We start from the raw sequence: 26634 nt of genomic DNA, 5'->3' as shown, positions 1-26634 counted from the left end.
TTGAGATTGGAGCACACCGAGTCACGACATAATATATAATGGTAGAGAAGAGACAGGGGATTATTCATTCTCTGTTCGAGTGTCATCATCAAGGTACACAGTGCGGAAATTAGTGAATAAATTGCTAATCAAGTCCGTCGATTCTCGGTTTGTTTTGACTGGTACAGGATTGAAAGCCCGTCGCTGATTGGAAGTCGGTTGCTGTGCCATGAGGGAGCACCGGAACACAGAAACAGCAGGTTCATACTCTTGAAAGGCACGAATCCAGACAGCACTGGCATCTTCGAAAATGATGTTGTCCCTACTCAGTGTGAGGAAGAGCAGGCCGATTAGGTCGGGACGCAGCTGAGTTTCTTAACAATGATGTTGATGGGGTCTTCATATTCCTGTTTTCATGCCTTTGCCTGCCGGCAGGAAACGAGGCCAGGGATCTGGAAATCGCCTTTAAGGGCAGGGTTTTGTATAATGTGCTTTCAGTGTGTCTAGGTAAAGCTCAGGACTTGGTATGGAAGATGATATACTCATTAATCATGGGAGCCACGTCTATACAAGAAACAAAAGATTACTCTCTCCTTTGTAAAAGAGCAACCACACACCATCTCCGCCGATTCTCTGGCCCCTCACCTTCACGCTCAGGCATCCACTCACGCCGCACCTCGCCCCCATCCTCGCTGGTGGCAATAAGATCCCGCTCGTAGATGCGCTCAATCTCCAGTCCATTCTGCATGGCCGTCTCAAAGAACCATGCTACAATCGCGCGCCCTGTGTGGAATCCTGCCACAACCCAGATCTTTCCACCTGGCGCCAGGAACCAGTTCATCGAGCGCACCAGGTTCTCATGCTGCGAGCGCACCCAGTAGCAGTCAGCCGCGATGATGCGGGTGAAGGCACCGCGGTGCGCAACGGCCCACGGGTCTGGTTCCAGCATGCCCCATTCATGCGGCTGGCTCATGACTTCTGCTTCTGTCGCTGCTAGATTACGACGAATGTTAAAGTCAATAGCACCGGTTAATGCAGGCGACGATGGGTGATCAGTGATGGTGACAGCAGCAGCGTGTGCACGTGCACATATAATAGAAGGCAACGCAGTGCCAGCGCCGAGTTCCAGCACACGCTCGCCGCGCACCATCCACATGGCTGTGTCAGCGTCGAGCTCACCGCGCGTGGCCAGGGTGTCGGCCTTTTCCACACCCTCGGCGACCACCATCGCAGCGCTCCAGAGAAAATGCGCAAATAGCTTGCGGCCCTCGTCGACGGCATTCACGCTGCCATCTTCTGACGGCAGGCCAGCCGCGATCTCTTCCGAGCGGCGCTCGCTCTGGCTCGGGTATGAGGGCACCATGATCTCGAGGTCGCCGTAGCGCGGGGAGGTGTACAGGAGCCGCTGGCCGGGGTCTCCATGGAAGGAGGGCGCGTCGTCGGGGAAAAGATGAGGGAGGAAGGCAGAGAAGAGGTCCTCAGCGGAGTCGTCATCGTTGCTGTTGTCTTCATTGTGGAAGTCGGAAGGAGGGGCAGACTGGGTGGGGATGGATGATGCCGGTTGGAGACGGGGGAGCGGACGGATGCGTAAATGGAGCATTTTGATCCACCGCCAAGGAACTCCTTCGGATCCCTTCCCGGATGGGGGAGAAGCTCCCTTGGAAGTGTTCCAAGTTGTTGTGTTGTGCTGTACTCTGTATACTAGATGGAAGATACATTTTTTTTGGAGGATCATTGGCATATTCTGGTTGGCGGATATTTTGGCGGTGAGAATCTGGTAATGGAACCCTTCTGTTCAGTCACATGATTCATTCTTAAGCCATAGAGGAGAGTGTTGGTGTTTGATCTGCTTTGCCATGTGCAGGAGCCAACATTCCTAAATTCTACCATTTTGAGACCTAGGAAATGTGTGATGTAGTGGAGCACTCCACACATCATGGTCAAACCACAGGATTCGGCTCTATTTTTGAGCATTCAAGCATGACTTACATATAATTGCTGTTTCTATAGTTGGGACTGTAATGCAAATGCACGTCAACAGTAAGGAATAAGATCTTATAGAAATAGCTGCTGAGGATAGTGCATTAGCATGCATCAAGTATCTGTGGGGAGACATGCAGACCAGCCAAACAGGAAGGCTAACTCTTAAAGAAATATTATTGCTTGGCGGGGACACAGGCTAGATAACTAAACAGTTGAATCCAGTGTTAGCAACCATTAATAGGATGTTTGTAAATTGCAATTATTTATTAGTTAATTTTTCAGTCACTTTATACATACAAGGACTCTCATTCTCAATTATTTATGCCATGCAGAATTATGCTATCTATATAGGTTATTTTGGGTTTATATACTACAGATACAGAGTATAGTCTAAGTGTCTAACTAGCCTCATGAAACCAATCACACAGATGTTAGATTCATAGTGTGAGATGCGAGCTTAGACCCCAGCTATATCAGTTCATCACCTATTCCCTATTATAAATTATAATTTTAACAGCTTGATCTTTGAGGAAGTGAATAAATATCGAGGCTCAATTCTAACTCTTCTTGGAAATCATATCCAAATATTAGGAGGCGTGTGTGTTAATGTCACTGAATAAAGGGTAAAGGACCTATTCTAAGTCTTAAATTTGAAAGCAGTAGGCTTATAATAACTTGTAAGAATAGGAATTTGATTATCTTTAGTAGTCTATAGATCAGAACATCTAGAGAACTAATATTATCAAACATAAGTATAAAATCTTTCATCTTAGGCAACCTCCTGTGCATTGAGAAGGATTGGAACAACACCCTTTATGGCTTTATGCCCTAACATTTCCTTGATAACTGCAGCCCCATTAGTACCATTAAGGTCTGTAGTGCTATCCATATCAGGTGTATAAGTACCACTGATACCATTGACACCACTAGAACCATTTTCATGAGCGCTGTTAATGCCATTCATCTTTGATCCCACTGTTTCAACAGAGTCATTGTCACCCACAGTAGCAGGAACATCGCCATTGCTGTCCTGACGCCGCCCTTCGGGATCAAGCCGACTCAATAGCTCCCGGGGAACCTTCTGCACGACAACCTCTACCAAATCCGTGATGGAGGCGCCGCCCAGAATCTTCATGAGTGGCACGTCAACTGTGAGCTCCTTCAAGAACCAAGACCTTACTTCCACAGCTACCAGGCTGTCGACACCCATGTCCACCAGAGGCGTAGTGTCGTACAAGCTGTCAGAGTCCGACAGGAATTTCAACGCTTGCAGCTTTCCTTTGAGGGCACCTAAACAGACTTGTCAGGGGCCGGATAAGGGGTATTGAAGCAAATTTCACGCACCTGAAAGCACATTCGCAACGTTTTGCATTGTCTTTGTGTCTCCTAACAATTGTCTCAGAGGAGCCGCGTTGCCCCCGTCTCTGCCTTTTAAATCACCCTGTCCTGCCTCTCTGATCAACAGCGACAACCTCGGATTGGTCTTCCAGTATGTATCCTTGGACTGCTCAACAGTGATGGGCGCCAGACCTGTAATAATCTCCGGGTTAAGATCGAGATCCGGTCGCCCAGCCAAGATCGCCTCCGCAAACAACTGGTGCAGGTCATTCTCACTCATCGCAATGGTCCCCGACCGCGTGGTTAGACGCTCTTGGTGCTCCTTTGTCAGACGGCCATCGCCTTCACGCTCGATGAAGCCCAACCCCACCAATCGAGTGATGTCAATGACTGATCCAGCCAGGCCTTGCTTACGCCGCCGGTCGACAAGTGCCTTGATGAAACAACTTCCAGCTGTGTACCCCGATTGTCCTGGGTTGCCGACAGTGCCGGCAACTGAACTGAACCCAATGAACCAGTCGAGCAGTTGGTTGGGATCGGAGAAGAGCCGGTCAATATTGATTGTGCCTTTAACTTTGGGACCTAAGACCGCTTGGAAATCGTCAAAGCTCACTTTCATGAAGGAACTGTCTCGCAGCACCATGGCGCCATTTGCAACGCCGCCAATGGGCGGCATGGACTCCTTGATAGCGTCATGGATCTGTTTCACGGACTGAAAGCTGGTGATATCCCTAAGTAAGAAAGGCTGGTAAGCGATGATAAGTTTCAAGCGGACGAGTACTTTTGCTTACCCTCCGAAATACCTCACTGAAACACCTCTTGACTTGTGCCACTCTACCCAGTCCTCGTAGACGGTGGGCGTACGGCTGCTTAGCACAATATTGCGAGCATTGTGGGCAATCATGAAGTCCGCCAGTGATCGTCCAGTGTCTCCGGTCAGACCAGCTAGCCAGTAGGTGCGATCAGGACGGAACAGATCACCACGTTGCGTAACCGGCTCAACAGAGACCGGAACATATTGATCCTCTCGTCAGTAAACAAGCGAGCGGGGATTTGGCATCGCAAAGTTCGCAGCCACCCGTTTGAGCGGTAAGATATCGAGTGGTGCACCCTCTGGAGTTGCTTGAGTGGATACCAAGGAGGAAGCGAAGGAAGCAACGTGACGGAATAGATCTGTGATGGTTTTAGGGGCATCGTGCGGAAGAAAGGATGCTTCTGATGCAGTCAGGCTAGACATCTTAACCTTGTTACAGACTGATGATAGGGAGGTCGCAATCTTGGATCCGAGACTTTGGGAAGGAGATTCGCCGGCTCCAGAGGCGTCGACGTACAGGGTGACGTCGGCTGGTAAGTTAGCAGCGATGGCTCTCATGGTGCTGTTAGGATGAAGGTACACCCAGTTTCGGCCGCACATTTCCGGACTCAAAGTCATGAAAAGAGCCTTCCTGCCAAGCCCGTTCAAATGCCAAGACAGCAGAGATGCTGCAACTGGATCTGGCTCATAAGCCAGCACAGTTCCTGTGGGTGGCAGCATTTGCAACACCCATTGGACTGTGAGATCCGCAATGACAAACGAGATGAATTATCCGTCAACCTCAACCTCGCCAAGGGATATTGTCCAGGATTTGTGGACCTTGACGATGGACCCGTTATGGTTGGTGAAGCAAAGTGTCTTTTCGCCAGTCTTGACATTTTCTCCGAGGCTAACGAATACATATCCCACGGGAGTCTTTATTGACGACAAGAATGAACAGGAGACATTGACTGTAGCCACTTCGGGTGAGTCCTTCTCTATGGTGTGCTGCTCTCTTACCATGTACGAGCCGTCGACCAGATCTAGAGCCAAAGGAGTCGTGTGCACGTCCACATTGTGAGTAATTAATCTCTTGGAGGAGTTGTATCGATTATTCTGCCCATCATGCGGACGAACTCTTGGGACATAAAGCTCGCCGTCCTTGAGAACAAGCTCCGGTTCAAACTCCCAGCGGATCTCATCCGTCTCACCACGTCTCGCCATGTCCGACTGGAACCTAAGCTGGCACATTGATTCTGCAATGACTGAGCAGTCGTCCATATTGACGACGTCAATATCCAGAGTCTGCAACAAAGTCCCGGGAACTTCGTAAAAAAGTGTTCTGAAAAGACCAAGCGTAGTTCCGGCATGGGGATTACTTGATCGACGATCCCGGAGCAACCAGAGTACACTCAGTGCAGAGCCTAACACTGTCTTCAGATTCAAGAAGACAGACTCCTCCATGTCCTCGAACAAGTTTGCGTCGCACTCTGTGAGACTGAGGACATGGTAGCACTCAGGAAGCGGTGGCAGATCCGCGAACTGCTCAACTTTAATGATGTCTCCGAAATGCCGCCTCAGGGTGAGACAGATCTGGTCCCTGAACGGCGATACAAATGGACTGATACCACCTATAATGAGTAATGGAGTTTTGTCTGTTGCTGTACTAAACTTTGAGCTAAGAGGCCTGGTCAACTGGGTGACGAGATCAGTTTCAGCCCGAGAAACGATAATCGATCCGGGCACGCCGACTGGGTCCCTCATGGGCGAATTAGTCTCGATACCACTAAAGCCGGTCTCTCGAAGCATTTTATGCCATTGATCAAGAGTAATACTCGGGCCTCCGTAACGGCCATCGTTCTCACCGACCCACCAGCCTGGAAGGCCGCCCATGACGAGACCATGGCGCATTACGTCGTTGCGGATGATCTCAACCATCACAAGATAACCACCAGGACGCAAGAGCCTTCGTGTATGTTCAAGGGCGGATCTCAATGACTCGGTCGCGTGCAAAACATTGGAGGCAACGATAACATCATAGCTCTGCGGGATGAAGCCTTGTCCGGCGGGGTCCTTTGTGATATCCAAGGCCTTGAAAATCATCTTGCTGGCGTGGGATTGAAAGTGGCCCGCATCATGGTCAAAGAAGGCACTGGAAATGTCGGTATATGTATAAGACGCATAGGAGTAACCGATCTTCTCCAGGATCGCCTTGGTCGCGCCTCCAGTTCCGGCTCCGACTTCAAGGAAGTTCATTCGGGGAGACTTCAAGCAAAGCGGTTCCATCACCCCGGCAATCAAGAAGTTAAGCAGCTGGAATCCAATGGCATCTACGTAGTACCGCTCAAGGTAGTTATCCTTGGTCATGTATTGTAGGATGCTTGTATCTCCATTCAGCACCGAAGGCAGAAGAAGATGTTCGCCGACGGCCTTGGTCAGGTTGAAATCGGCGTCTGTCGTGGGATAGCTGTCCATCATCTTGAATATATCCTCTCTGGTATCACTCACCCAATTCTGCGGGGCAAACGGATGTTTCCCGTCATTGACAAGGTGTAATAACAGCTCAGCGTTCTTCAGCAAAGCCTGCCGATACCATGGAAGGGCCTCGCGCTGCTCCGGACTGACCGAGAGATGGAAGCCTTAAGATAGTAAAACGCCGCGCGCTCAGCGAAGAGGGCCTTCCTGCTCTCCTCGGGGGTTGCCTGTCTATCACCAAAGATAACGTCCGCGTTCGGCTTAGCATGGCACAGAAACGACTCCTGGAAGACACACCGGTCGTTCTCAACAGTTGCGCTCGCAAACGGGGAGAAGGTGAGCCCCTCAACCTCGATAATCTTCTCCCTGAAACCCTCCGAGAAGACCTCCACATCTCCAGTGATGTGCGTATCGCGAGGATCAGTGATATTGCAGTCGATCTCAACATTATCCGTCATATTGCTGCTGCAGAGTCCAGGGATGATCGATATTCAACGACAGAAGGTCGGAGCCACGATCGTCCAGAGCCGGTCATCTCCTGGGGCGCTATGGGCAGCGTTCAGACCCTGCAAGGCACTATCCAGCATACCGGGATGGAAGAGCAGAGACGTTTCAGAGTCGTCGAACCTCTCGCACCGAACTGTGCCTGTTGCGAAGCCGGTTTTGCGGGACATATTCGTGAGCGCGCGGAAGGGGCCCTCGTATCCGAATCCGAAGTCATCGCGCAGGATCTTGTAGAAGCTATCCACGTCTACTGCGGTCAGTTTTCCGAGTGGGGGAAGTCTAGGTGAGAAGTGGGAAGGCGAGTCCTCGCCCTCTCCTAGAAGCACACGCACACGACCGCAGCAGTTCAGCCCAAGGTTGGCAGCGTCTTTGCTTATAGTGGAGTAGGCTGAGAAGTCAGCGGTGATTTCTTCCCACTCGGTGTCGAGGGCAGACACCTTGGTCATGGATGTAAGGAGCTCGGTGCCTGTGGAGTCATGGCTGGCGATAGCTTTGTGGATTTCAAGATCGAAGAGATCGATCGATTTCACTGGTCTCCCTTGGGCCAGTTGCAGCGCTGCTTCCATGGCAAGACAAATGTAAGCTGTTGCGGGAAAGACGACTTGGCCTTATACCGAGTGTTCCGACAGCCACTTGAGTTCGTTCATCTTCAGGATATTCCGCCACCCCCATTCCTCCCTTGCTCCATCTGCCGTCTGGATTCCTAGTAAGTCATGGAAGGGCAACGGGTGGTTGTGAAAGGTCTTGATGAGTCTTGATTCGGCAAAGTACCCCCTGTCATGAGTCCATGGGTATGTTGGAAGACCGCGGGTCATTGTAGTCGGAGTATCCGGGTAATTTGTTTGCTGGAACGCTCCGAGCGTCACAGCAGCAGAGCCAAACAGACACCAAAGGAATCTAAGGGCGTCGGAAAATGCCACCGTACTGCTCTTTCCACGGTTCAAGGTGCCAGTATATGGGATCTCCCGATCCACAGCGGCAAGAATAGAATCCTTCGCAGGTCCCTGCAAAGCAGGATGCGGTCCCACCTCTACAACGCAGTTGATGGCTTTGTCCACATACTTCAAGCATGTTTGGACAGCTGGGCAGAATAGCTCGGGCTGTACCATGTTATCGACCCAGTATTGACTGTCCAAGCTTTCCATGCTGCTGATGACCTGACCGTTTCGGACACTACTAAACCACTGCGGTGCATCGGGCCCGGGCTGCTGCACTTGTATGTTGCAGTTTCTCAATGCCGTAAGGTAAGGTACAGAGCATTTATGCATGTGTGTCGAGTGATATGCCGTGTCGACCTTTAATCGCCGGGCAAATTTCTCCTCTTCTTCAAGCACCCTCCGTGCCAAGGCTATAGCGTCGATATCACCCGACAGAGTCACGCTGCTAGGAGAGTTATGAGCAGCCACGCAGATCCTCCCGGCAAAGTCATCAAGCTGGCAAAGGTCGCTAGCATCCTCAAAGGAGGTGCCGGCAGCCAGCATTGCGCCCTTTTCCCCACCAGGCGCTGCCGCCATTTCAGCGTAGAATCCCCGGTAGTCCGCAATGCGGATAGCGTCCCATGCAGATATAAAGCCTGCCGCATAGGCAGCAGCAATCTCTCCAGAGGAATGTCCAACAACGGCCTGGAACTTGACTCCCGCAGCGCGGAGCATGTCAACCAGGATAACTTGGACAGCCGTGCAGAGAGGCTGCGAAAGAGAGGCTTTACCGACGGGGGTAGTGCTGTCAATCTTCTAGGGTCCAGGATAAGCGGTGGTAGGATGGTAAGCTTGCGAGAGATGAATCCAGCTCTTCGACGGTTCTTCGGGCTAACGGGATCGACGATATCAGCTGGGACCCCATGCCTTGCCACTGAGCGCCCTGGCCGGTGAAAATCCCAAGCAATGAAGCAGGTTCGGGTAAAGCAGAAGTGGAGTGCAAAGTGGCGTCATTCTCTGACGCGGCTTCTATCGTGGACTTGATCTTGTCGCGAAGTTCGTCGATCGATGTAGCGGAGACTGCAAGTCTTCGCTGCAGGGCAGATCGCTTGGTGCTCAAGTTATATGCCAGTCCACTCATGTTAACGTCGGTATTCTCGTCCATGAATTTTAGTGTCGACTGCAAGAGTGTCGCCAATGATCTATCAGATGCTGCAGAGAATACAGATGGAATACAGCATGTTCCTGATGCGGCCATGTCTATTTCAATGACTGGGTCACTGGCTGTTGGTGGATTGTATGTTTCAAGAATGCAGTGAGCGTTGGTACCTCCAAGGCCAAAGCTGTTGACACTATTGTCACACAATTAGCTGTTATCCAAGGGGTCTGACAATCTTCAGCTAACCTAGCCTGCGAGTTGTACCATCTGACAATTCAGGCCAAGGTTGGTTGGCCGTGGGAACACGGAGATGACTTGTGAACAGTTCAAGGTCAGGGTTTAATTTATTAAAGAGTAAATTGGGGGGGAAGGTTGCATTGCGAAGAGCAAGACAAGCCTTCATAAGACCTGCCAGTCCCGCTGTGCCTTCGGTGTGGCCGATCACGGCTTTGATAGACCCGACGAAGAGTTCGCCTTCGGAGTCAGACTGTGGAAAAAACGCTCTCATCAGGGCTTCGGCTTCTTGAGGGTCCCAAAATGGGGCCACTTAGTATCTTCAGTTTCTGACAGTAGATGTCTGCGGCTCAACCTACCCAGCTTTCGTTCCCGTGCCATGCGCTTCGAAATACTGACACCGATCAGCCTCCTTCGTTGGATCCAGCCCAGCGCGGGCATAAGTGTTTCGAATTAGCGCCGCCTGGGCCTTAGCACTTGGCATTGTCAACCCCTTCGTCCTGCCATCGTGATTCACGCCCACTTCCCGAGTCACGGCTTCGATAGGGTCCCTGTCTGAAATCGCATCGCTGAGGGTTTTCAAAACAACGCAAGCAACACCTTCACCTCGGGCGTAGCCATCTGCGTCGGCGTCCCACATGTGACATCGAGAGGTCGGTGACAACATACTGAGCTTACTTAATGTGATAAACGTGAACGCCGACAAACACAAGTTTGTCCCACAAGCTACAGCGACGCGGCTCGTGCCGTTTCGAAGGGCTTGGACTGCCTCATTCACAGCGACGAGATTAGATGAGCAGGCGGTATCTATTGCCATGGACGGGCCATGCCAGTTGAAAAAGTAAGAGAGTCGGCTGGAAGCATTACTCGCCGCCGTACCAGACGCAGCGTAAGTGGGGACGGAGTCCACATCCTGGCCATTAAGCGCGAAGTAGTCCTGGGACATGAGGCCGACGAAGGCTCCCGTATTCGAGTTGGACAGGTCGGCCAGCGTATGGCCTGAGGATTCGAGGGCCTCGTAAGTGACTTCGAGGAGCAGGCGCTGCTGCGGGTCGATGGCCTCTGCGTCACCTGGGGGGACGGAGAAGAATTTTGCATCGAACGCGCGCACGTCTTCGGAAAGGAGGTAGGCCTGGCGGATGTTGGTGGTACCGTGATGGCTGCCGGTTGGGTGGTAGAAGCGGTCGAGGTTGAATGGGGATGTCACGGGCGACATCGCGCGGGTTGTGGAGGAGGTCCCAGAGTTTGGAGGGGGAGCTGGCTTCACCTGGGAAACGGCAGCCCATGCGTATAATGGCGATTGGTTCATTTCTACTGGGTTGCATTGTGGGATGGAGGGGAGAGATGCTTCGATCCAAATAGCTGATCAACAAAATTGAGTGAAATCCTGTGTCCTGACTGTCAAACCACTTCTCTACAATTCTCACATTATATATACAGCATAATACAGCAATGCTATCAAAGCGGCTGGTTATGCTAAGATACAAAATCACTAGCGGTAAGTACGCCGTGCGCGAACAGATGTTGCCAGAGCATGGCCAAGGCCGGCTGGGAGCCGTAACGACAAGACGCAAAATATACTCCGGTTGGTATACGAGGACCGGCAACTTAATCGAACGATTGAAAAGTTCCGGAGCTTGCCTACGTACTAAAAAATATGGATTTATGAGTGAGTTTCTGTTGATCCTCCACTCTGGCGAGTGGAGGCTTTATTTCGATCCTCACCATAACCATGGTCCTTACTGATGCTTACTAGATTCCCAGCAGCACATCAAGCATTGGAATTTCGTCGCTAATTTTTTTGTCTTTTTCCTTTTCCTGCTACTTATTTATTTTCCTACTATGTCCGAGCTACCGTCCAGTCAACCCGCCATCATCGAGAGCGATGATGGTACACTCGGCCTACGCAACGATGTCCAAATGCCATCACTAGAAGACGACATGATCCTAGTGAGGAACGCCTTCGTCGCCCTAAACCCAATTGACACCAAAATGGTCGGCAAGCTTGCAAGTCCTGGCGCAATAGCCGGAAAGGATTTCGCAGGCGAAGTCGTCTCCATTGGGCCCAAAGTCCAAACCGCCGCACCCATCAAGCCGGGTGACCGAATCTGCGGCGCAGTGCCTTGGATGCACTCTCTCACTCCTGCGGTGGGCGCGTTTGCGCAGTATGTTGGCGCGACGGATCTTACTGCCATAAAGATCCCGGAATACATGTCCCTTGAAGAAGCAGTAACCCTGGGAAGTGGGATTGGGACTATTGGACTTGCGCTGTTTAAATCACTGGATGTTCCTGGATCGCCTTGGTTGCCGGCTGACAAACCGGTGGATGTGCTGGTGTATGGTGGGAGCACTGCGACTGGGACTCTGGCTATTCAGTTGCTCAAACTGTACGTTACAGTATCAGTCTGTTATTCTCTTAGAAGTAAATACCTACTAACTTAACCTTCCAGATCGGGCCTGAATCCCATAACAACCTGCTCACCGACCAAGTTCGACCTCGTGAAATCCTACGGCGCCACTGCTGCCTTCGACTACCGTCAGAAGACATGCGCAGACGATATCCGCAAGTACACTCGAAACTCACTCAAATTCGTCCTCGACTGCATTTCTGAGCCAGAGACAATGCAGTTCTGCTACAAATGCCTCGGCCGGTGGGGGGGGGGGGGGGGGGGGGGGGGGAATACACCGCATTGGAACCTTACCCTAAGTTCCTACATACCCGGCCGAAGACGGTTGTGCCAGATTGGGTGCTTGGCCCGACGCTGCTGGGGAAAAGGCTTAACTGGCCAGAGCCGTTTGGTGGGGAGGGGAACGAGGAGTACAGAAGGTTTGGGTTCAAGTGGTTTAAGCTGGTGCAGGAGTTGGCTGGATCAAGGGAAGTTGAAGACGCATCCGCATAAATTAGTAGGGGACAGTCTTGGGGAGGCGTTGGGCGGTCTAGGGCTTCTTAAGGAAAAGAAAGTTTCTGGTCAAAAGCTGGTGTGTCGCGTTTGATGATATCAATGTCTTCTACCATATCCTTGTTAGGCTGCATATACATCAGGATTGTCCTCAGTGAAAACGCATCACACATCAGAAGACTACAGCTGTCCATTGCGCCTAGGTAATCGAATAATACATAAATCATTGTTTTCGCCCAAAATAGCAGCTTTTACTATTACATTGCCTATTGCTAGTAAAGATCGAACCAGTAGCCGTTGTTTACGAGATCATAGGGTATGGCCTTCGAGCAACGTGGCTGAAGTATACCGATCGATGGCTTAGTGTAATCGGCACATGTCTGCATGCCTGTTTTCTCCATCCGCAAGAAGTCACCGGTTCTGTTGGGCTCACCACCGGCGCAGCTAACACGCCACCAGCCTGCAAGAAATAAGAATGGCTAATATCCAGTCTCTGTATCAAAGACACACGCTTGAGTAGCTGGATAAAGTGATGCCACATCTATTAAAGAAGCTATTCACTCAGTTTCTTTTTCAGCAACCCTTCAGCATGATCTCCTTTCTCGGGTTATGGCTGTGTACGGTTACACTAGCCTCGGGGGGAATCTTCCACCAGGCTCTCGCTGGCGGTGAGCATACAGCATTGCATTTCCAAGTGCTAGGTGCTCATGTGGTTGCCTTTGTTGCCTTTGCTGTGTATTGGATGATCCTCTACCCCCGTTATTTTACCCCCTTCGGCAACATCCCCACTCCTTCGGTGCGTATTCACGTCACATCGCATCGCGATAGACAGGGACAAAGACAAAGCTGACATACAGTAGCGTCGAAGAATTCTGACAGGGAACTACCCAGTCCTGTTCCCCGATAACGCATGGGTTCCTCTGCGGGAACTTGCCGAAACCACCCCTAACGACGGTCTCCTCCGAATCTACTCTGCGTTGAGCGGCGAGGCCCTCCTGGTGACAAGCCCGCCAGCCATCAGAGACATGCTCACAGTCAATGCCTTTGACTTCACCCACCAGGACCTCGTCAAGATTGCTATCAGACGATTCACAGGTAGCAATCTTGGTTTCCTTAGCAATGATGAATTCAAGGCATGTAAACAACACATTGCCCCTGGGCTAGTAGCTGATCAGAGAGAACACAGCTCCATCGCAAAAACATGATGCCAGCATTCACAGTCCCGCACGTCCGAAAATTAACCAGCATCTTCTGGGCCAAAGCTCAGGAAATGGTGCGCTGCATGTCGAACGAGCTCCGCGCAGACTCCTTCGCCCGGATCGACTTCCGCGAGTACATGTCTAGGGCTACACTCAATAACATCGGGCTGGCGGGGATGGGCCACGATTTCCAGACGCTCAAGCAGCCCGATACCGACCTGCGCAGCCACCACAGGAAACTGATCCTCGACCCGACTCGCGTGTTTAGCTGGGTGGGGCTGCTGAGTCGGTACTTCGACATGAGACTATTGATGAGGGTGCCGCTTAAGAAGTTGATCGAGATCTCGCAATCGGCGAAGTACCTCCGTGAACTCACGACGGCGGTTATTCAAGGGAGAAGAGAGCAGCTGGTTGTGGCTGAGAACAACAGGGGTAAGGATATCATCACTGTTGCTCTCGCAGGCGGTGTTTTTGACGAACACCATCTAGTCGACCACGTCATGACCTTTTTAACCGCAGGCCACGAGTCCACCGCCACGGCTTTTGAATGGACGATGTACGAGCTAGGCCGCCGGCCGGAGATGCAGAGCCGGTTAAGAGACGAGCTGCGAGCGACAATAGGCACAGATCTGGCGGCCGTTAACTTTGGATTACGGGTCCAGAATCTGCCTTACTTGAATGCATTCTGCAGTGAAGTGCTCCGGTGCTATCCCTTCTCGCCGATTATCGTAAAAGTTGCACAAAAGGAAACCATGCTTATTGGCCAGCGGATTCCCAAGGGCACTGTTGTGCTGTACTCGGCCGAGGTGTCGAACCATGACAAGACCCTTTGGGGGCCTGATGCGGATAAGTTCGATCCGGAGCGGTGGATGGGCGCGAAGAAGGCAAAGTCTGGTGGTGCTTCGAGTAATTATGCGATGCTTACATTTGGCGCGGGTCCACGGAACTGCATTGGAGCGAATTTTGCCAGGGCGACGCTTGAGTGTCTTGTTGCGGCAGTGTTGTCTACGTTTGAGATCGAGCTTGCGAATCCTGATACGGCGGGGAGGTTGAAGTTTGGGCAGACGAAGAAGTCGGCAGAAGGCATTTACGGAAGGCTTAAGTTTGTACAACCTGTGGAAGTCTAAAGGCTGGAGGATTGTTGGTATAACATCCGTAGCGTTAGATGACTACCTTAGGGTTATTTAGAGGGGATGCCGCCGTCTGAGCAGAAAGTCACCGGTCAGCAACAAATCACATGCATTAAAGACAATATAAGCTATAGAGTCATCCTGAAAAAGGTCAGAAGCTTAACATTTGATTTGCAGAGCAGCAATGAACCTCTGGAAATTTTCAGTCGGACTCCTCGCCGCTGTAAAGTCCGTCTGGACCCGCGGCAGCCCATTCGCTGCACTCACAGCCCTCTGGCCAACAAATGAAGAGGGCAAATTTATCATTCAATCCGAAGGCATTCGGCTGGCTTTTACAAACCATGGCGCAGCCCTTACAAATCTCTGGCTGAATAATACCCATGGCGAGGAGGTCGATGTTTTACTCGGCTTGGACTATGCGAGGGGTTATCCGTCCCTTCAGTCAAATCCATATTTAAATGGGGTTATAGGTGCGTGTTATCGACTTTATCCTCTCTTGCTTTTTTTGCCGGTTGAATAAGCTGATTCCGCGAACAACCAGGACGATACGCTGGCTTCCTAAGCAACTCCAGCTACCCAGTCGACGGAACAATCTACCCCGTAACCGCAAACGCTCAATAACGCGACCTCGCTCTTCAACGGCGGAGATAAAGGCTGGGGCCGACAGACCTGGGACATCGCAGTGCATATCAGCAACAGCATTACATTCGTGCTGTTCGATAACAGGTGGAATGGGTTCCCTGGGATCTTCGCCTCGTGCGTGACGCACACGGTTACGCCGTATGAGTGGCGGATTGCCTTCGGGGTTACGCCGTTGCTCAAGGCAGGCCCAATTAATTTTAGTCAGCAAGTTTTCTTTAATCTTGATGGGTTTAGGGGTAATGCCAGCACCAGCGATGCTAGTGATAGTACGGTGCTTAATCATAGGCCGAGGCTTCCTTCTTCCGGGATGCGTTTCGATGTTGATGAGTGGGGGATTCCGACAGGCGATATGAAGAGTAATAGGGAGGGGAAGGAGTTTGACTTTTGGTCTGCGGATAAGTTTATTGGCGACGAGGTTCAGAAGGGTAATGCTGGATCTGATGTGACTTACGTGCTCTCCCATAAACCGTTGGGCGACAAGGAAGACGAACCTGTGGCAATCCTCTCCTCGAAGCCATCTGGTGTCACCATGGAGCTTTACACGGACCAGGACGCTCTCCATGTTCACACGTGGAACAGTGACTTGGGTAACATGACATTCTTCTGTAGTGGTTGGAGTCGCAACTGACATTGTCTACAGCTGGGTTGCGGTTGAAGAAAGGTCAAGGGCAAGGCAAAGTCGCTCAACACGCAGCGATATCTCTAGAGATGCAAGACTGGCCAGATGCAGTGCACCATCCGGAGTGGAGACACAGAGAGACCATTTGGGGTATGGACGGACTCTATACGCGATTTGCAACGTATAAGTTCTCAGTTGAAAGAAGATGAACACGGAAGCCATCGGCCTGATAATTGCTGTATATAAACATACTGTTATATAGAAGCAACTGTGTCTATAAAACTACAATTTATAAACCAGTCTCTCTAGGCAGATACCATTCTAGCCGCAAACTCGCTCGCAACCTCGACAGCCAGCACGGTGTCACGCTTCTGTTCCCAATACTCCGCCATAACCTCAGCAATATTCTGCACATCGCTTGTCGTCACCGGAATCTCATGCCTCCCTTTAAACCTGACCACCGTCGCGAGCCTTTGATTAAAATACTGTTTCGACAACCTCGTCCCCTTGGCCAACCACGGATCACCACTCCCCTGAACATGGACAGGCACAATATCCAGCGGCCGCGATACCTGCGTCTCAGCAGCACTCAACGCCAGTGAAGGACAAATCCCACAAATCATAATCGCAAACCTGATGTCCCTCCCCAGCTCAGAGTCAAGACAAACGGCCGTCGCAACCCTCGTTCCCTGACTAAACCCCATAACGCCGACAACCCCGGCCCCTGGTCCATTTCGGCGCTCGCGCTCAATAACATCCTTCAATGAATCCCGCACAGCCCGGCGTTCACGCTCGACATCTTCCGCTGTGACATCAAATAGCCCGATTGTGTTTCTGTCCTGATGCCACCGTCTGTACGGCTTTATGTGTGCGTAGTAGGGTGGCACGCCGACGCCAGTTTGGGCCGTTGTGATGGGCGAGTCGAGGAAGACGAAACGGAATCGGGGGGATAGGACTCGCGTAAGATTTTGGGACTGAGCTTGGAAGATCTCCCCGTTGCTGCCGTGGCCGTGAAGGCAGATGATGGCGGGTTTCGTTTCTGGGCTCATTTGTGGCTGGCCTGTGTTTTGTTGGGTATTACTGGTGGTGGTGTTAATGGATTAGAGATTGGTGAGCTGTGATGGATACTGCATTGTGTGTTCAGCCTGGCTTACCTTTTGAACTCTAAAAGAAGAGTGCCTGTAATAAGACGCCGTGTGTGCTGTTTTACTTAACCTCCGGGCTTACTGGGGCAAGGCATTTACTGGACCGGCGACTTCTACTGTTGAAGGATGTGAGATTGCTCTGTTGATTTCTCCACAGGCAGGAAAAAGTCATCAGTAAAAATGGCGTACAATGGAGGGCATATAAGGGCCTCAGAGACTTGTTCATGGTACTTAATCACACAAGAATATAACGAGAAATAGAATTTCGAAGCCTGTCTGAACCTAGTTATTGGGAGTATAAAGTCATTACACCCTATGGTAAAACATTCCAAAGCCAAATCATAACTATGGTTTAATCATTATCTGCGCCAATTTGTCGAGTAAAGACGTCTCCTTCTGAGAAATCATATCCACCGCAACATGTATCGAATTGTTCGCAGTCGCAGCGGCCGCCCGAAGGCCATTTGGTGATGATGCATGCGGTGGTGGTGGCCTTTGCTGATGCTGATATTCAGGAGTCAAGACACTAATAGCATCACGCAGCTGATGGACCATGCTCGAAATCATATAAGCACCCACCGAGGTACTCATGGCCGGCTGGGATGCAAGATTGAAGGTACCCAGGCTTACGAGGGCCAGATTACCACCACGGCTTATGAGATTATCCACAGCAAGATCCAGCAGCTGCAAGGCGTATGCGTATGATGTCGCGACTTGTAGGAAGGCAATGTAGTTTATCCTTAGTGGGTGGAACGGCCCTCCTCCTCGTTGAGTTGGCTGGCCAATTCCGTCGCAGGGATCAGGATGCCCAGCATTGACGCTGGCTGGAGTGAATGGCCGTCCTGCCCCAATCCCACTCTTACTTGTAGTACCGCAGTCTGAAGAGGAGCAATGAGCTGAGATGGGGAGCAGCTCTAGCAGCTCTTTGCAGACCATCATGACCTCATCAATGGCCGGCTGATGCCTTGTGGGCGATTCTCTCGCCCCTGTTAACAGATTGCTTAGGTGAAACTGCAGCCGTAGGAGCTCATCTGCGCCGGTAGTCTTAACAATAGGCGCTGTTCCCTTTTCTGACATCTCCAGGTCGGATTCAGAGAAGTCAGGCACTTCCTTGTATTTCTGTTGTAGGCTCTCCACTTGATGATATTCCCGGTGGGCGTGCCCATGTCCACGTCCGAGCCCCTGTCCGCCTGTTGGATCATCGTGAGCCGGGTGCGCAAAGTCCGGGGAATACAGCTCTAGGTCCTAGATCGCATTGTCACTAGGTATCACTTATCACATTCTTTAGCATTTCGGTTCTTGCATGCAGGGTCTGCGGGTGTATGAACGTTACCTGGGAGAGGGGAACAGGATCTAGAAGCCCTAGCACTGGTTCGAGACTGCGGGAGCTATCTGATCCAGAACCGCCAGATCTATCGTGTACTGCCGAAGCTAGATCGACATGATCAACAGGAAGCGGCACTGCAGTAGCACCGCACTGGCTGCCGGCCTGGACGGCACCTCGTTTTGAGTGTCTGGTGGAGGATGCTCCTTTATGGTTCTCAGAACCCGGCCGCGACACTCGCGGGCGGCCCATGCGCGCACTGGTGTTATACACACAGTCTATATCAAGCCTCTTACACCGGTCACACCGACTGTCAGGCCCACCAGTGCGAGTGCATTGGTTCTTGAGTTCATGGCAGCGGTCGCATGCCGCACGGAGCTTTCGTTCACTATTCATCATCTTCTTAGCAGCAATAAAGTATCCGCTCAATAAATAAACTTAGTGCCTGGGAATTTGGCTTATAAAGAATGGCGCAAAGGCCCGGGCTGTTACCCTGTTCCTGCCTTTGCTTTTCTATTTTGAGAGTACTACTCCATACACACCTTTATTATCCCTGTGGGCTAATTGCATAAAAGGAGCTAGGAACTGTTTGATGTTCTTACTGTTAGGTGAACCAAATATGCCTGCCCTCTTGTCTAATCATTCTTTCTAAAGAATACCTCTTAGAAATTAACCTGGTGAATTTAGTCTAGTACGTTACATACTAACATGTAGCTGTGGAGGGAAATGTAAGTTGTCTGCGCCGCGAACCAACTTTTCAGCCTATCAAGGTAGATCCTGTGGGAGAGGGGTACTAGTTTATTAGAATGGGTAAGCTACCTCAGATATTAAATTCTCATATACGTAGTTGGTATACCAGATCATCATATATCGAATTGCCATACAGTATTGACATCAAATTGCCATATGGCATCAATATTAAATGGTCACATAGTGTTGATTTCAACTTATATAGTAGGATATGAATATCAATATATGTAGATATATAGCCAATTTAGTAATGGGCTTCTCCATCCCCCTTTCCCGGCCCAAGACAAACAAAAACAGTCTTAGTTATGAATACTAAGGATACAAAGCACAGTAAATACTACCTTGGTATCTATTTTTTAAAGGATCCACGAGACAGGGTAGATCAGATGAGCCTGTTGACTAATTAGGACTTAGGTGACGATTATGTCGATTAGCAGCTGACAGAAAGACTAGTAGGATGACACAATAAATAGTATCAAGTAGTAATCACTAGATAAGAAGACTAATCCTTGTATTTCCAAGTGCTCAACAAGGGTGTTTCCATGTATCTACATGGTCACCTAAGATGTTTGCAGTGGTGATTCCAAAACAGGTTGAGTGCATGAAACAGTAGGAAGTATCCCTTAGGGGTGCCCCACAATAAAGCATTGTACGGGTGGACTGTAATTGCAATGTGGGCTTTTAATGTTTTTTACTGTTCGGTGCATGTATTTCCTATTGCCACTACTTCCACATATTTTCAATCATCATCTAGGACATTAAATCCATGGTATTCAATATCAAATCACCATATAATAGGGATTCGAATGATTCAAATCACCATGTAGAAGGGATTCAAATCGCTGTATGATAGTAAGGATATCGAATGATTTGTTTTACCATGTAGTAGGGAACTAGGGATAAAAACTATCATATGGAGTATAGTAGGGGTAATTAAATGCGGTATTCTCAATAAACATTATAGTGGACAGGTTCCCCTATAACCTTCTGTCCTTCTCTATATATTTATTCTGCCTATAGAGGCATGTTGGCCTTCGTATATACTATAACGTGATTTGAATCCTTACTATATAGCAATTCGAATAATTGATATCTCTGATACATGAGGTTTTGAATCCCTAATATTTTACTATATGGAAATTCAAAACCTAACTACAGAGCATATGGTGTAGCGGGCAGGGCCTGCTAAGTGCCTAGGCTGTGCAACTGAATCATACAGCGCCTGCAAAGTCCTCTAAACTGGACACTAGCTGTACGTCATGTCACAAAGCACTAACTAATATACTAAACTGACATATCCAAGATAATAATTCAATATTCAATCCTAGATAATGATTTATATTTAGCTATTTAGGTAGTGCGTGCAACTGGGGTGGTGAGAGTGGTAACATATATTTAATTTTAAATTTTAGTCCACATTGTAGGTACAGTCTGCAGTCTGCTGTAGCAGCGGGAACCGAGACTAAACTTCATATTAGTATCCCTAGGTACTATACAAGAATTTAATAACTATACTTATGGCGAATCAATATTGATACTCTAGTGCTGATTCCATACAGACACTATATGATGTCTCTATACTATGTAGTATTTGATATCAGTGGCAGTGCGTGCGAACATACGCAAAGTAAGCCTAGCTGGAGAGCCTTAGGCAAGCTTGATTGTTTCGGATTGTTTGGAGGCGATGCGCAAGGTGCAGCAATAGACCAATGAAACAATGGCATTGCCCGATGACCCCGTCCGAGCAGCTCGAGGCTCTCTTTGGCCGGTCTGGATGATCCACTATCAATCTCATTCTTGTGGCGCTAAGCTCTCTGTAAGCCGCAGCTCAGTTAGATAGAAATCCGACGCACAGAGTACTTCCATTGGTTAGACTTATGTGATATACTGCATCTCAGTTTCGTACCCAAAGAGGGATATGGAAAATACAACTAACTGAGACCAGCCTCTGCCGAAGGACTACCATTGTAAGGAGTATCTCTGACACTTTCAAAGCCACAGCATTCGGCTAAAAGGGTGTCCGGGTGCATATCCTTAGACATTGAGATGGGCACTTACATTGAGTTGGCGTGGTCGCCCCAATGTGCAACCCTGAAGCTACGGAGGACATTATGTAGGTAGAAGGGCCGTTTAGTTGTACAATAAGACTGCGGCCCGAAGTAAGATTCTCACTAGCGAATCGATCAGGCAGAGTGGGGTCTCAATTACTACGGAGTAAGTCTGGGTGACGATGGAAAGGACATGATTATGCATGGCTTTTCCGCTAGAAACTGTGGCCTTTCCATACTATAAATCACCACTTAATAAGACCTAGTTAACTATTCCTTATTTTGTCTTAGCGCAGTTTATATATATTCCTTATAAGATAAGCCTAGTGCATATACTATAATTTTAATAAGTAGAAGCAGACTATTAAGGATAAGGGAAAAAAATTATAATAGGCTTTCCTCTTCATTCTTAAGATGTCATTCCTTAATATGCTTAGAGACTCTAATTTCTTATTATTTAATCTTAATTAAACTACTTATAGTCTTATTTAGTTCTAATAGCTTAAAGCAAAATAAAGAAGGCTAATATTAACTAGAATAGCTTTGTTTAGCAATCTAAGCTAAAGGTTAAGAATAATCTTACTAAAACTACTAAGAACTATATCTATCTTATAAAGTAAAATTTTCAGAAGTAATTTACTGCTAATAAAGATATAGCTCTTACTAATTTAGATTCCTAGATTTATATTAGAACTTTAACTACTAGACTATGTTTACTAGCTAAGGAATATCACCTTAAGAGTAATTAAAGGATTTCTTTACTGATATCTTAATAATTATAATATTAAGTATTAGTTAGGATTTTTAGTTTTTATATGATATTAGAGAGTCTTTTAGTACTAAGAAATAGATAGTCTCTTTCCTTATATGTTAAGGCGTAAGATGAATAGTAAGTGAATATTTAAGAGATAAGGATCAAGCTGATATTAGTAGCTTATATGCACTATACTTACTAATAAGTATAAGCTTAATTTAGGAGCAAAGACTCAGCCGCCAGTGAATATTAAGGATCTCCTCTATAGTACTTATTATCTTATGGCTTTCTGTAAAGTGTGATTTACTATAGTATGATATTAATAATAGCTTAGCACACTGTGAAAGATGATGACTTTAATATCTGCCTGTCCTAGAATGCTTATCTTATCTTCTAGGTATATAAGAAGCCCCAACACACTAAAGTGGAAAGATATTAAACTCTATATAGTGAAGCACCTAGAAGATTTAAATTATTAGATGCTTCTCATGTAAGTCAGGTATAGGTTAAATAAGAGTAAGAGAAATAAGGGTATTATATAAGTTTTAGTTCTTACCCTGCTTAAAACTTACTAACCTTTTAAAGACCTGTCTTCACATATACTAAGTAGAATAATAATCTTAGCCTTTATGTTATCTAGGACATACTAGAATATGCTATTCTTAATAATACTTTTGCCAGTTAGTATATTAAAAGGCCTTGAGATATCTAGCTCTATACCTATATTCCTAACTATTAACTCAGCACCCCTATCTACTTTAGAGTGTGAAGGAAATTCTGATATTCTGCTATGCTATAAAGGATTCTAAGGGATACTAGATTACTTATCTCATGCTAGCATTGCAGTATGATTAAGCATAGGAATATAAGATTACCACTAGTAGGTTAGCAGGTTTTAAGAGTCCTAGGTCTCTTTATAAATATTAGAAAGGAGCTGTAAGTAAATTAAGTAATATATACCTCTTATCTACTATTAGTTTCTAGAGTTAACAGGTCTACAGGACATCTTAATAAACACTCCTATAATATTATTATAGGTTATAAGAGAAGTAATACTGTTACGGCACTGACACAGCCGCGCTAGCACAAGGCGGATGTGACAGGCAGAAACCTAAAGATCAATGATCACCAGTCAATCCCAGAGTGATTAGGGCATAATCTAGAGAAATACTTAATCTAGATAGGTTCCCATAGAAATACAGTTTAGTAGTTGCTTACTGAATATTAATACTTATATAATAAAGCATACTAATAAGGAGCACCTTACATGATAAACAATATATAGATGGTATGCCAAGACAACATTATTAAGGTATATAATATACCACTACCATACCCAGGATATACCACCGGATATACTAACTGGAGGAACTATGGGATATAAGGATATTTATTCACACTGTATCTAGAACTCTTAGTTTAGTTTCTTATATTTAATATTAATTATTCACTTAAGTACAAGATCACTAGTCTGATTCGTCAGCTACTCTGTACTATTAAGTATACATACTTAATAGGCCTTACTTCTATCTCTACTATTATTGTTCTTATGTTACCTTTAGTTATCTTTGACCCTTAGTTAGGTCATTATATCACTGTGTTATCAGGCTATCTAGTCAATAGGCCTCAGGCAAGTATCAGATATAGTCTAGGGACTATATCACCCCGTTCCCAAAGTAGTAGACTAGCAGAGAACAGCAGAGACGGATCCCAGGGTGTGACAAATACCTTTGCCTACTATATACAGGTCTAGGATAATACCTAATTAGCCTTTATAGAGACTCCTGCATGGGATGCTTTAATTAAGCTCATGACTAATTTAAGTTTAATATATAACATGTCCACACTATAAGATCTCAGTAATCAGTAAAAGCAAGAGCTTAAGAAGGACCTGGTGCTTATTAGTCTAAAGGGCAAGCACAACATAATTCAGGCTGAGTTAATCGCACTATACTACTAGTTATATAATAGTCGCGGCATAGATCTATACAGGGAGTTTTAAAGAGCTAGTAATAAAGTTAGATTGGAAAGAAAGAAACTGTATAGGGCTGCTAAGAACTAGGAGTATATAGAGTTTTTTAAGAATATTAGTAATTATATTATTAAGTAAAATTACCAGGGTAACCTGATAAGTTTTAAGCCAGACATCTCCTATATTGTGCCAGAGAGAAAGGCTCTTATAGACCTTAAGTTTAAGAATAGAGATATAGACAAGATTAACAATGCAGAACTTATAGAGGACTGGATCTATTCCCTAGAGTTATACCTGGCTCTTTATAATCTTAATATACCAAGAGCACTGCAGAGAAGAGTCTGCTTTAATAGACCTTTAATTAATATAATCACTAAAAATCCTGCTTCGCCAAAGAGTGAGACTAGACTTAAATGCCCTATATGTCTTGGTCACATTAATATTTATCCTAGGGCTAAAAAGTATATATATGCTTGCAAAGATACACTGTAGAGGTACTTTGTGACCTATAAGCTATAGCATGAGTTTCTAGATAGCTGAAAATATAACTATCCTAGTTATAATATAATTTTATACAGTCTTCCTAAGTATAAACTCCACCAGGCTAAAGTACATAATATTATTTTATGACATATATATAGACTTCTGTTAGAGAAACTTATAATATATAGTTACTTATCAACAGGCAGAATTTTAACTTGACTTTTTTAAGATCTTATTCTATACTCCCTATCAGCAGCTGGAATTTGATGGTTTACTTATATTTAGAATCCTAAACCACCTACTTAAGTAGGTCTAACTGCATGAAAGCAATGGCAGGTATATTAATTATTTATTTTAGAACTAGTTTAGCATAAAAGAAAGTACACAGCTTCAGGCAGCAAAGTGAATATCTCTAGTTATATAGTTAATAATAAGGGTCTATGACAGAGATAAGGGGTGGTCTTAAAGAATAACCTAGTAGTAGCATTTATTAAGAAATACATTTCTAGGAAATAATGTCGTCCTAAGGGAGAATGAAATAACTATCTTTATTTATTACCTGTCTGCAACTATATCATTATATCCTATAAATCTTATAGTATGTAGTAATAGAAGATATAAGGAAGGGAATAAAGGTCTATACTATAGGCAGGTCTAGTAAAATAAAATAATAAAAATAAACATACCAGCGTAAGTAGTAAGGAAGTTTTATAATGATCTATAATAACACTATCATAGTAAAGGGAGTGAATAAGCTTGCACTAAGGGGAGCTGCTATTAACTAATTTCCCTCTAAAGTAGAATCAGATGTTAAGATTAAATATCTAATAGATAATTAGTCAGCCATTCTAGTATAACTAACCATTTTAGTTATAGTTATAACCCTCACTGGGCTTATAATTAAAGGAAGGTGCGTAGAACTTAAGGCAAGTATATCCTTAGAGCAAGGGTGGGGAACTGAAGAAGAAATAGAAGTAGTAGAAGATATTAAGACAGTAGTAGAAGTATTAGTAGAAGCAGTAGAAGCAGTAGAAGCAGTAGAAGTAGTAGAAGTAGTAGAAGTAGTAGAAGTAGTAGAAGTAGTAAGAGAACTAGAAACAGCAAGGAATGGGCTCAAGGATCCTGCAACATACCCTGGAACTAGAGTAGACACTAGGCTAGGAATTAGGTCACTGGTGCTCCTCTATATATTTTAGAAAAAAGCATCTATTCTATTACCTAGATTAAGCACAAAGACTATACTAGTATAATAATAAGATAATAGTTGGCTCTATTTGCAAAAGAACTATTATAGATTAAGAGACTTAATAGTTAGAGTTATAATAAGGCTGTTCTTATCCTTAGGATTATATTAATTAAATCTAGTATTAAATTCTCTAATAGAAGAACAAACTCTATAAGGCTTAACTAGGTTAAGGTATGGTTCACATTTTAGAATCTGAACTTGATCACTAATATTTATTTTTAGTCTGTTTAATAAAAACATTAGTATATTATTAGAACCAACTAAAACATAGTACACTACTTAATTTTCTATTTCACTAAGTTTAACTGTGACCTTGTTATTAAAGCTAAAGATAAATATAAGAAAGAAGTCTTAGCTTATAATAGGAGACAAACTTAATATTTATTAATAGTGCCTGTAGGGCAAAGAGTACAGAGGAAAAGATATATACTAGTATTATGCTATAATACTATTATTTCTATAATACTAAAATTAAGAGTATTAAACATCTAGGATTAAAACTACCTGTTCATCCACCTTTTATAACTAGTAACTTAGAGGCTATATTTCCCTAGTGCTATAATTAAGCCGCTTAGTCCTAGGCACTAGAAGTAGTTAATAAATGTCCTTAGCTATAGTTTATAATAGCTTGTTAAAACTATAGCTTCTACTTTCAGTAGGAAACACATTAGTAGGAAATAGTTATTATTCAGTGTGGTTGTCTAGTAATAAGATCTAATCTTAGTTAAGGCTAATTAATAACTAATCTATCTGCTATAATGCCAGACTATATACTCTAAATAAATATAAAAGTTATTAGTTCACCGCCTTCTAGTATATATCATACTCTCCACACTGGCGGCTAGCTAACTTTCTATACTAGTAAGTTAAAGTAGAATAGTAATAGTAGAAAGCTACAAGGACTTTATTTACTCTGCTTTAGCTAGTGTATTAACCTATATTATACTAGCTAATAGCTATCTTAACTCCTCCTTCTAATACAGGTGCTTAATAAGAGCTACTTACCTCTAAGTATGCTAGGTGTGTTAACTTTATTACTC

At 46.2% G+C, this 26634-nt stretch overlaps 7 protein-coding genes across 7 annotated transcripts; 3 read left to right on the top strand and 4 right to left on the bottom strand.

Moving 5' to 3' along the window:
- Positions 1–562: 562 nt before the first annotated feature.
- Positions 563–1720, bottom strand: AFUA_1G17750 (putative nicotinamide N-methyltransferase; the record flags this gene model as incomplete). Its single annotated transcript, XM_748049.2, has 2 exons — positions 563–1237; positions 1340–1720. The coding sequence occupies 2 exons, from the start codon at positions 1718–1720 to the stop codon at positions 563–565; spliced, it is 1056 nt and encodes a 351-aa protein (XP_753142.2).
- Positions 1721–2731: 1011 nt separating this feature from the next.
- AFUA_1G17740 (putative polyketide synthase) lies at positions 2732–10691 on the bottom strand (the record flags this gene model as incomplete). Its single annotated transcript, XM_748048.2, has 11 exons — positions 2732–3252; positions 3307–4031; positions 4092–4324; positions 4379–4798; positions 4895–6713; positions 6749–7008; positions 7084–7606; positions 7739–8794; positions 8886–9341; positions 9421–9651; positions 9742–10691. The coding sequence occupies 11 exons, from the start codon at positions 10689–10691 to the stop codon at positions 2732–2734; spliced, it is 7194 nt and encodes a 2397-aa protein (XP_753141.2).
- Positions 10692–11224: 533 nt separating this feature from the next.
- Positions 11225–12376, top strand: AFUA_1G17730 (zinc-binding alcohol dehydrogenase family protein; the record flags this gene model as incomplete). Its single annotated transcript, XM_748047.1, has 2 exons — positions 11225–11769; positions 11833–12376. 2 exons carry the CDS (start codon positions 11225–11227, stop codon positions 12374–12376), a joined length of 1089 nt encoding a protein of 362 aa, XP_753140.1.
- Positions 12377–12814: 438 nt separating this feature from the next.
- AFUA_1G17725 (cytochrome P450) lies at positions 12815–14608 on the top strand (the record flags this gene model as incomplete). Its single annotated transcript, XM_748046.1, has 3 exons — positions 12815–13078; positions 13143–13389; positions 13458–14608. 3 exons carry the CDS (start codon positions 12815–12817, stop codon positions 14606–14608), a joined length of 1662 nt encoding a protein of 553 aa, XP_753139.1.
- A 187-nt stretch (positions 14609–14795) lies between these two features.
- Positions 14796–16081, top strand: AFUA_1G17723 (putative aldose 1-epimerase family protein; the record flags this gene model as incomplete). The annotated part of the gene is made up of 3 exons (XM_001481686.1): positions 14796–15081; positions 15259–15840; positions 15894–16081. 3 exons carry the CDS (start codon positions 14796–14798, stop codon positions 16079–16081), a joined length of 1056 nt encoding a protein of 351 aa, XP_001481736.1.
- A 96-nt stretch (positions 16082–16177) lies between these two features.
- On the bottom strand, positions 16178–16921 carry AFUA_1G17720 (putative oxidoreductase; the record flags this gene model as incomplete). The annotated part of the gene is made up of 1 exon (XM_748045.1): positions 16178–16921. One exon carries the CDS (start codon positions 16919–16921, stop codon positions 16178–16180), a length of 744 nt encoding a protein of 247 aa, XP_753138.1.
- Positions 16922–17362: 441 nt separating this feature from the next.
- AFUA_1G17710 (Zn(II)2Cys6 transcription factor domain-containing protein) lies at positions 17363–18740 on the bottom strand (the record flags this gene model as incomplete). The annotated part of the gene is made up of 2 exons (XM_748044.1): positions 17363–18262; positions 18351–18740. 2 exons carry the CDS (start codon positions 18738–18740, stop codon positions 17363–17365), a joined length of 1290 nt encoding a protein of 429 aa, XP_753137.1.
- Positions 18741–26634: the final 7894 nt, after the last annotated feature.

The sequence above is a fragment of the Aspergillus fumigatus genome, chromosome 1, assembly GCF_000002655.1.
Source record: "Aspergillus fumigatus Af293 chromosome 1, whole genome shotgun sequence".
Classification (NCBI taxonomy): Eukaryota; Fungi; Ascomycota; class Eurotiomycetes; order Eurotiales; family Aspergillaceae; genus Aspergillus; species Aspergillus fumigatus.
This window is presented reverse-complemented; position numbering and strand designations above follow the sequence as displayed.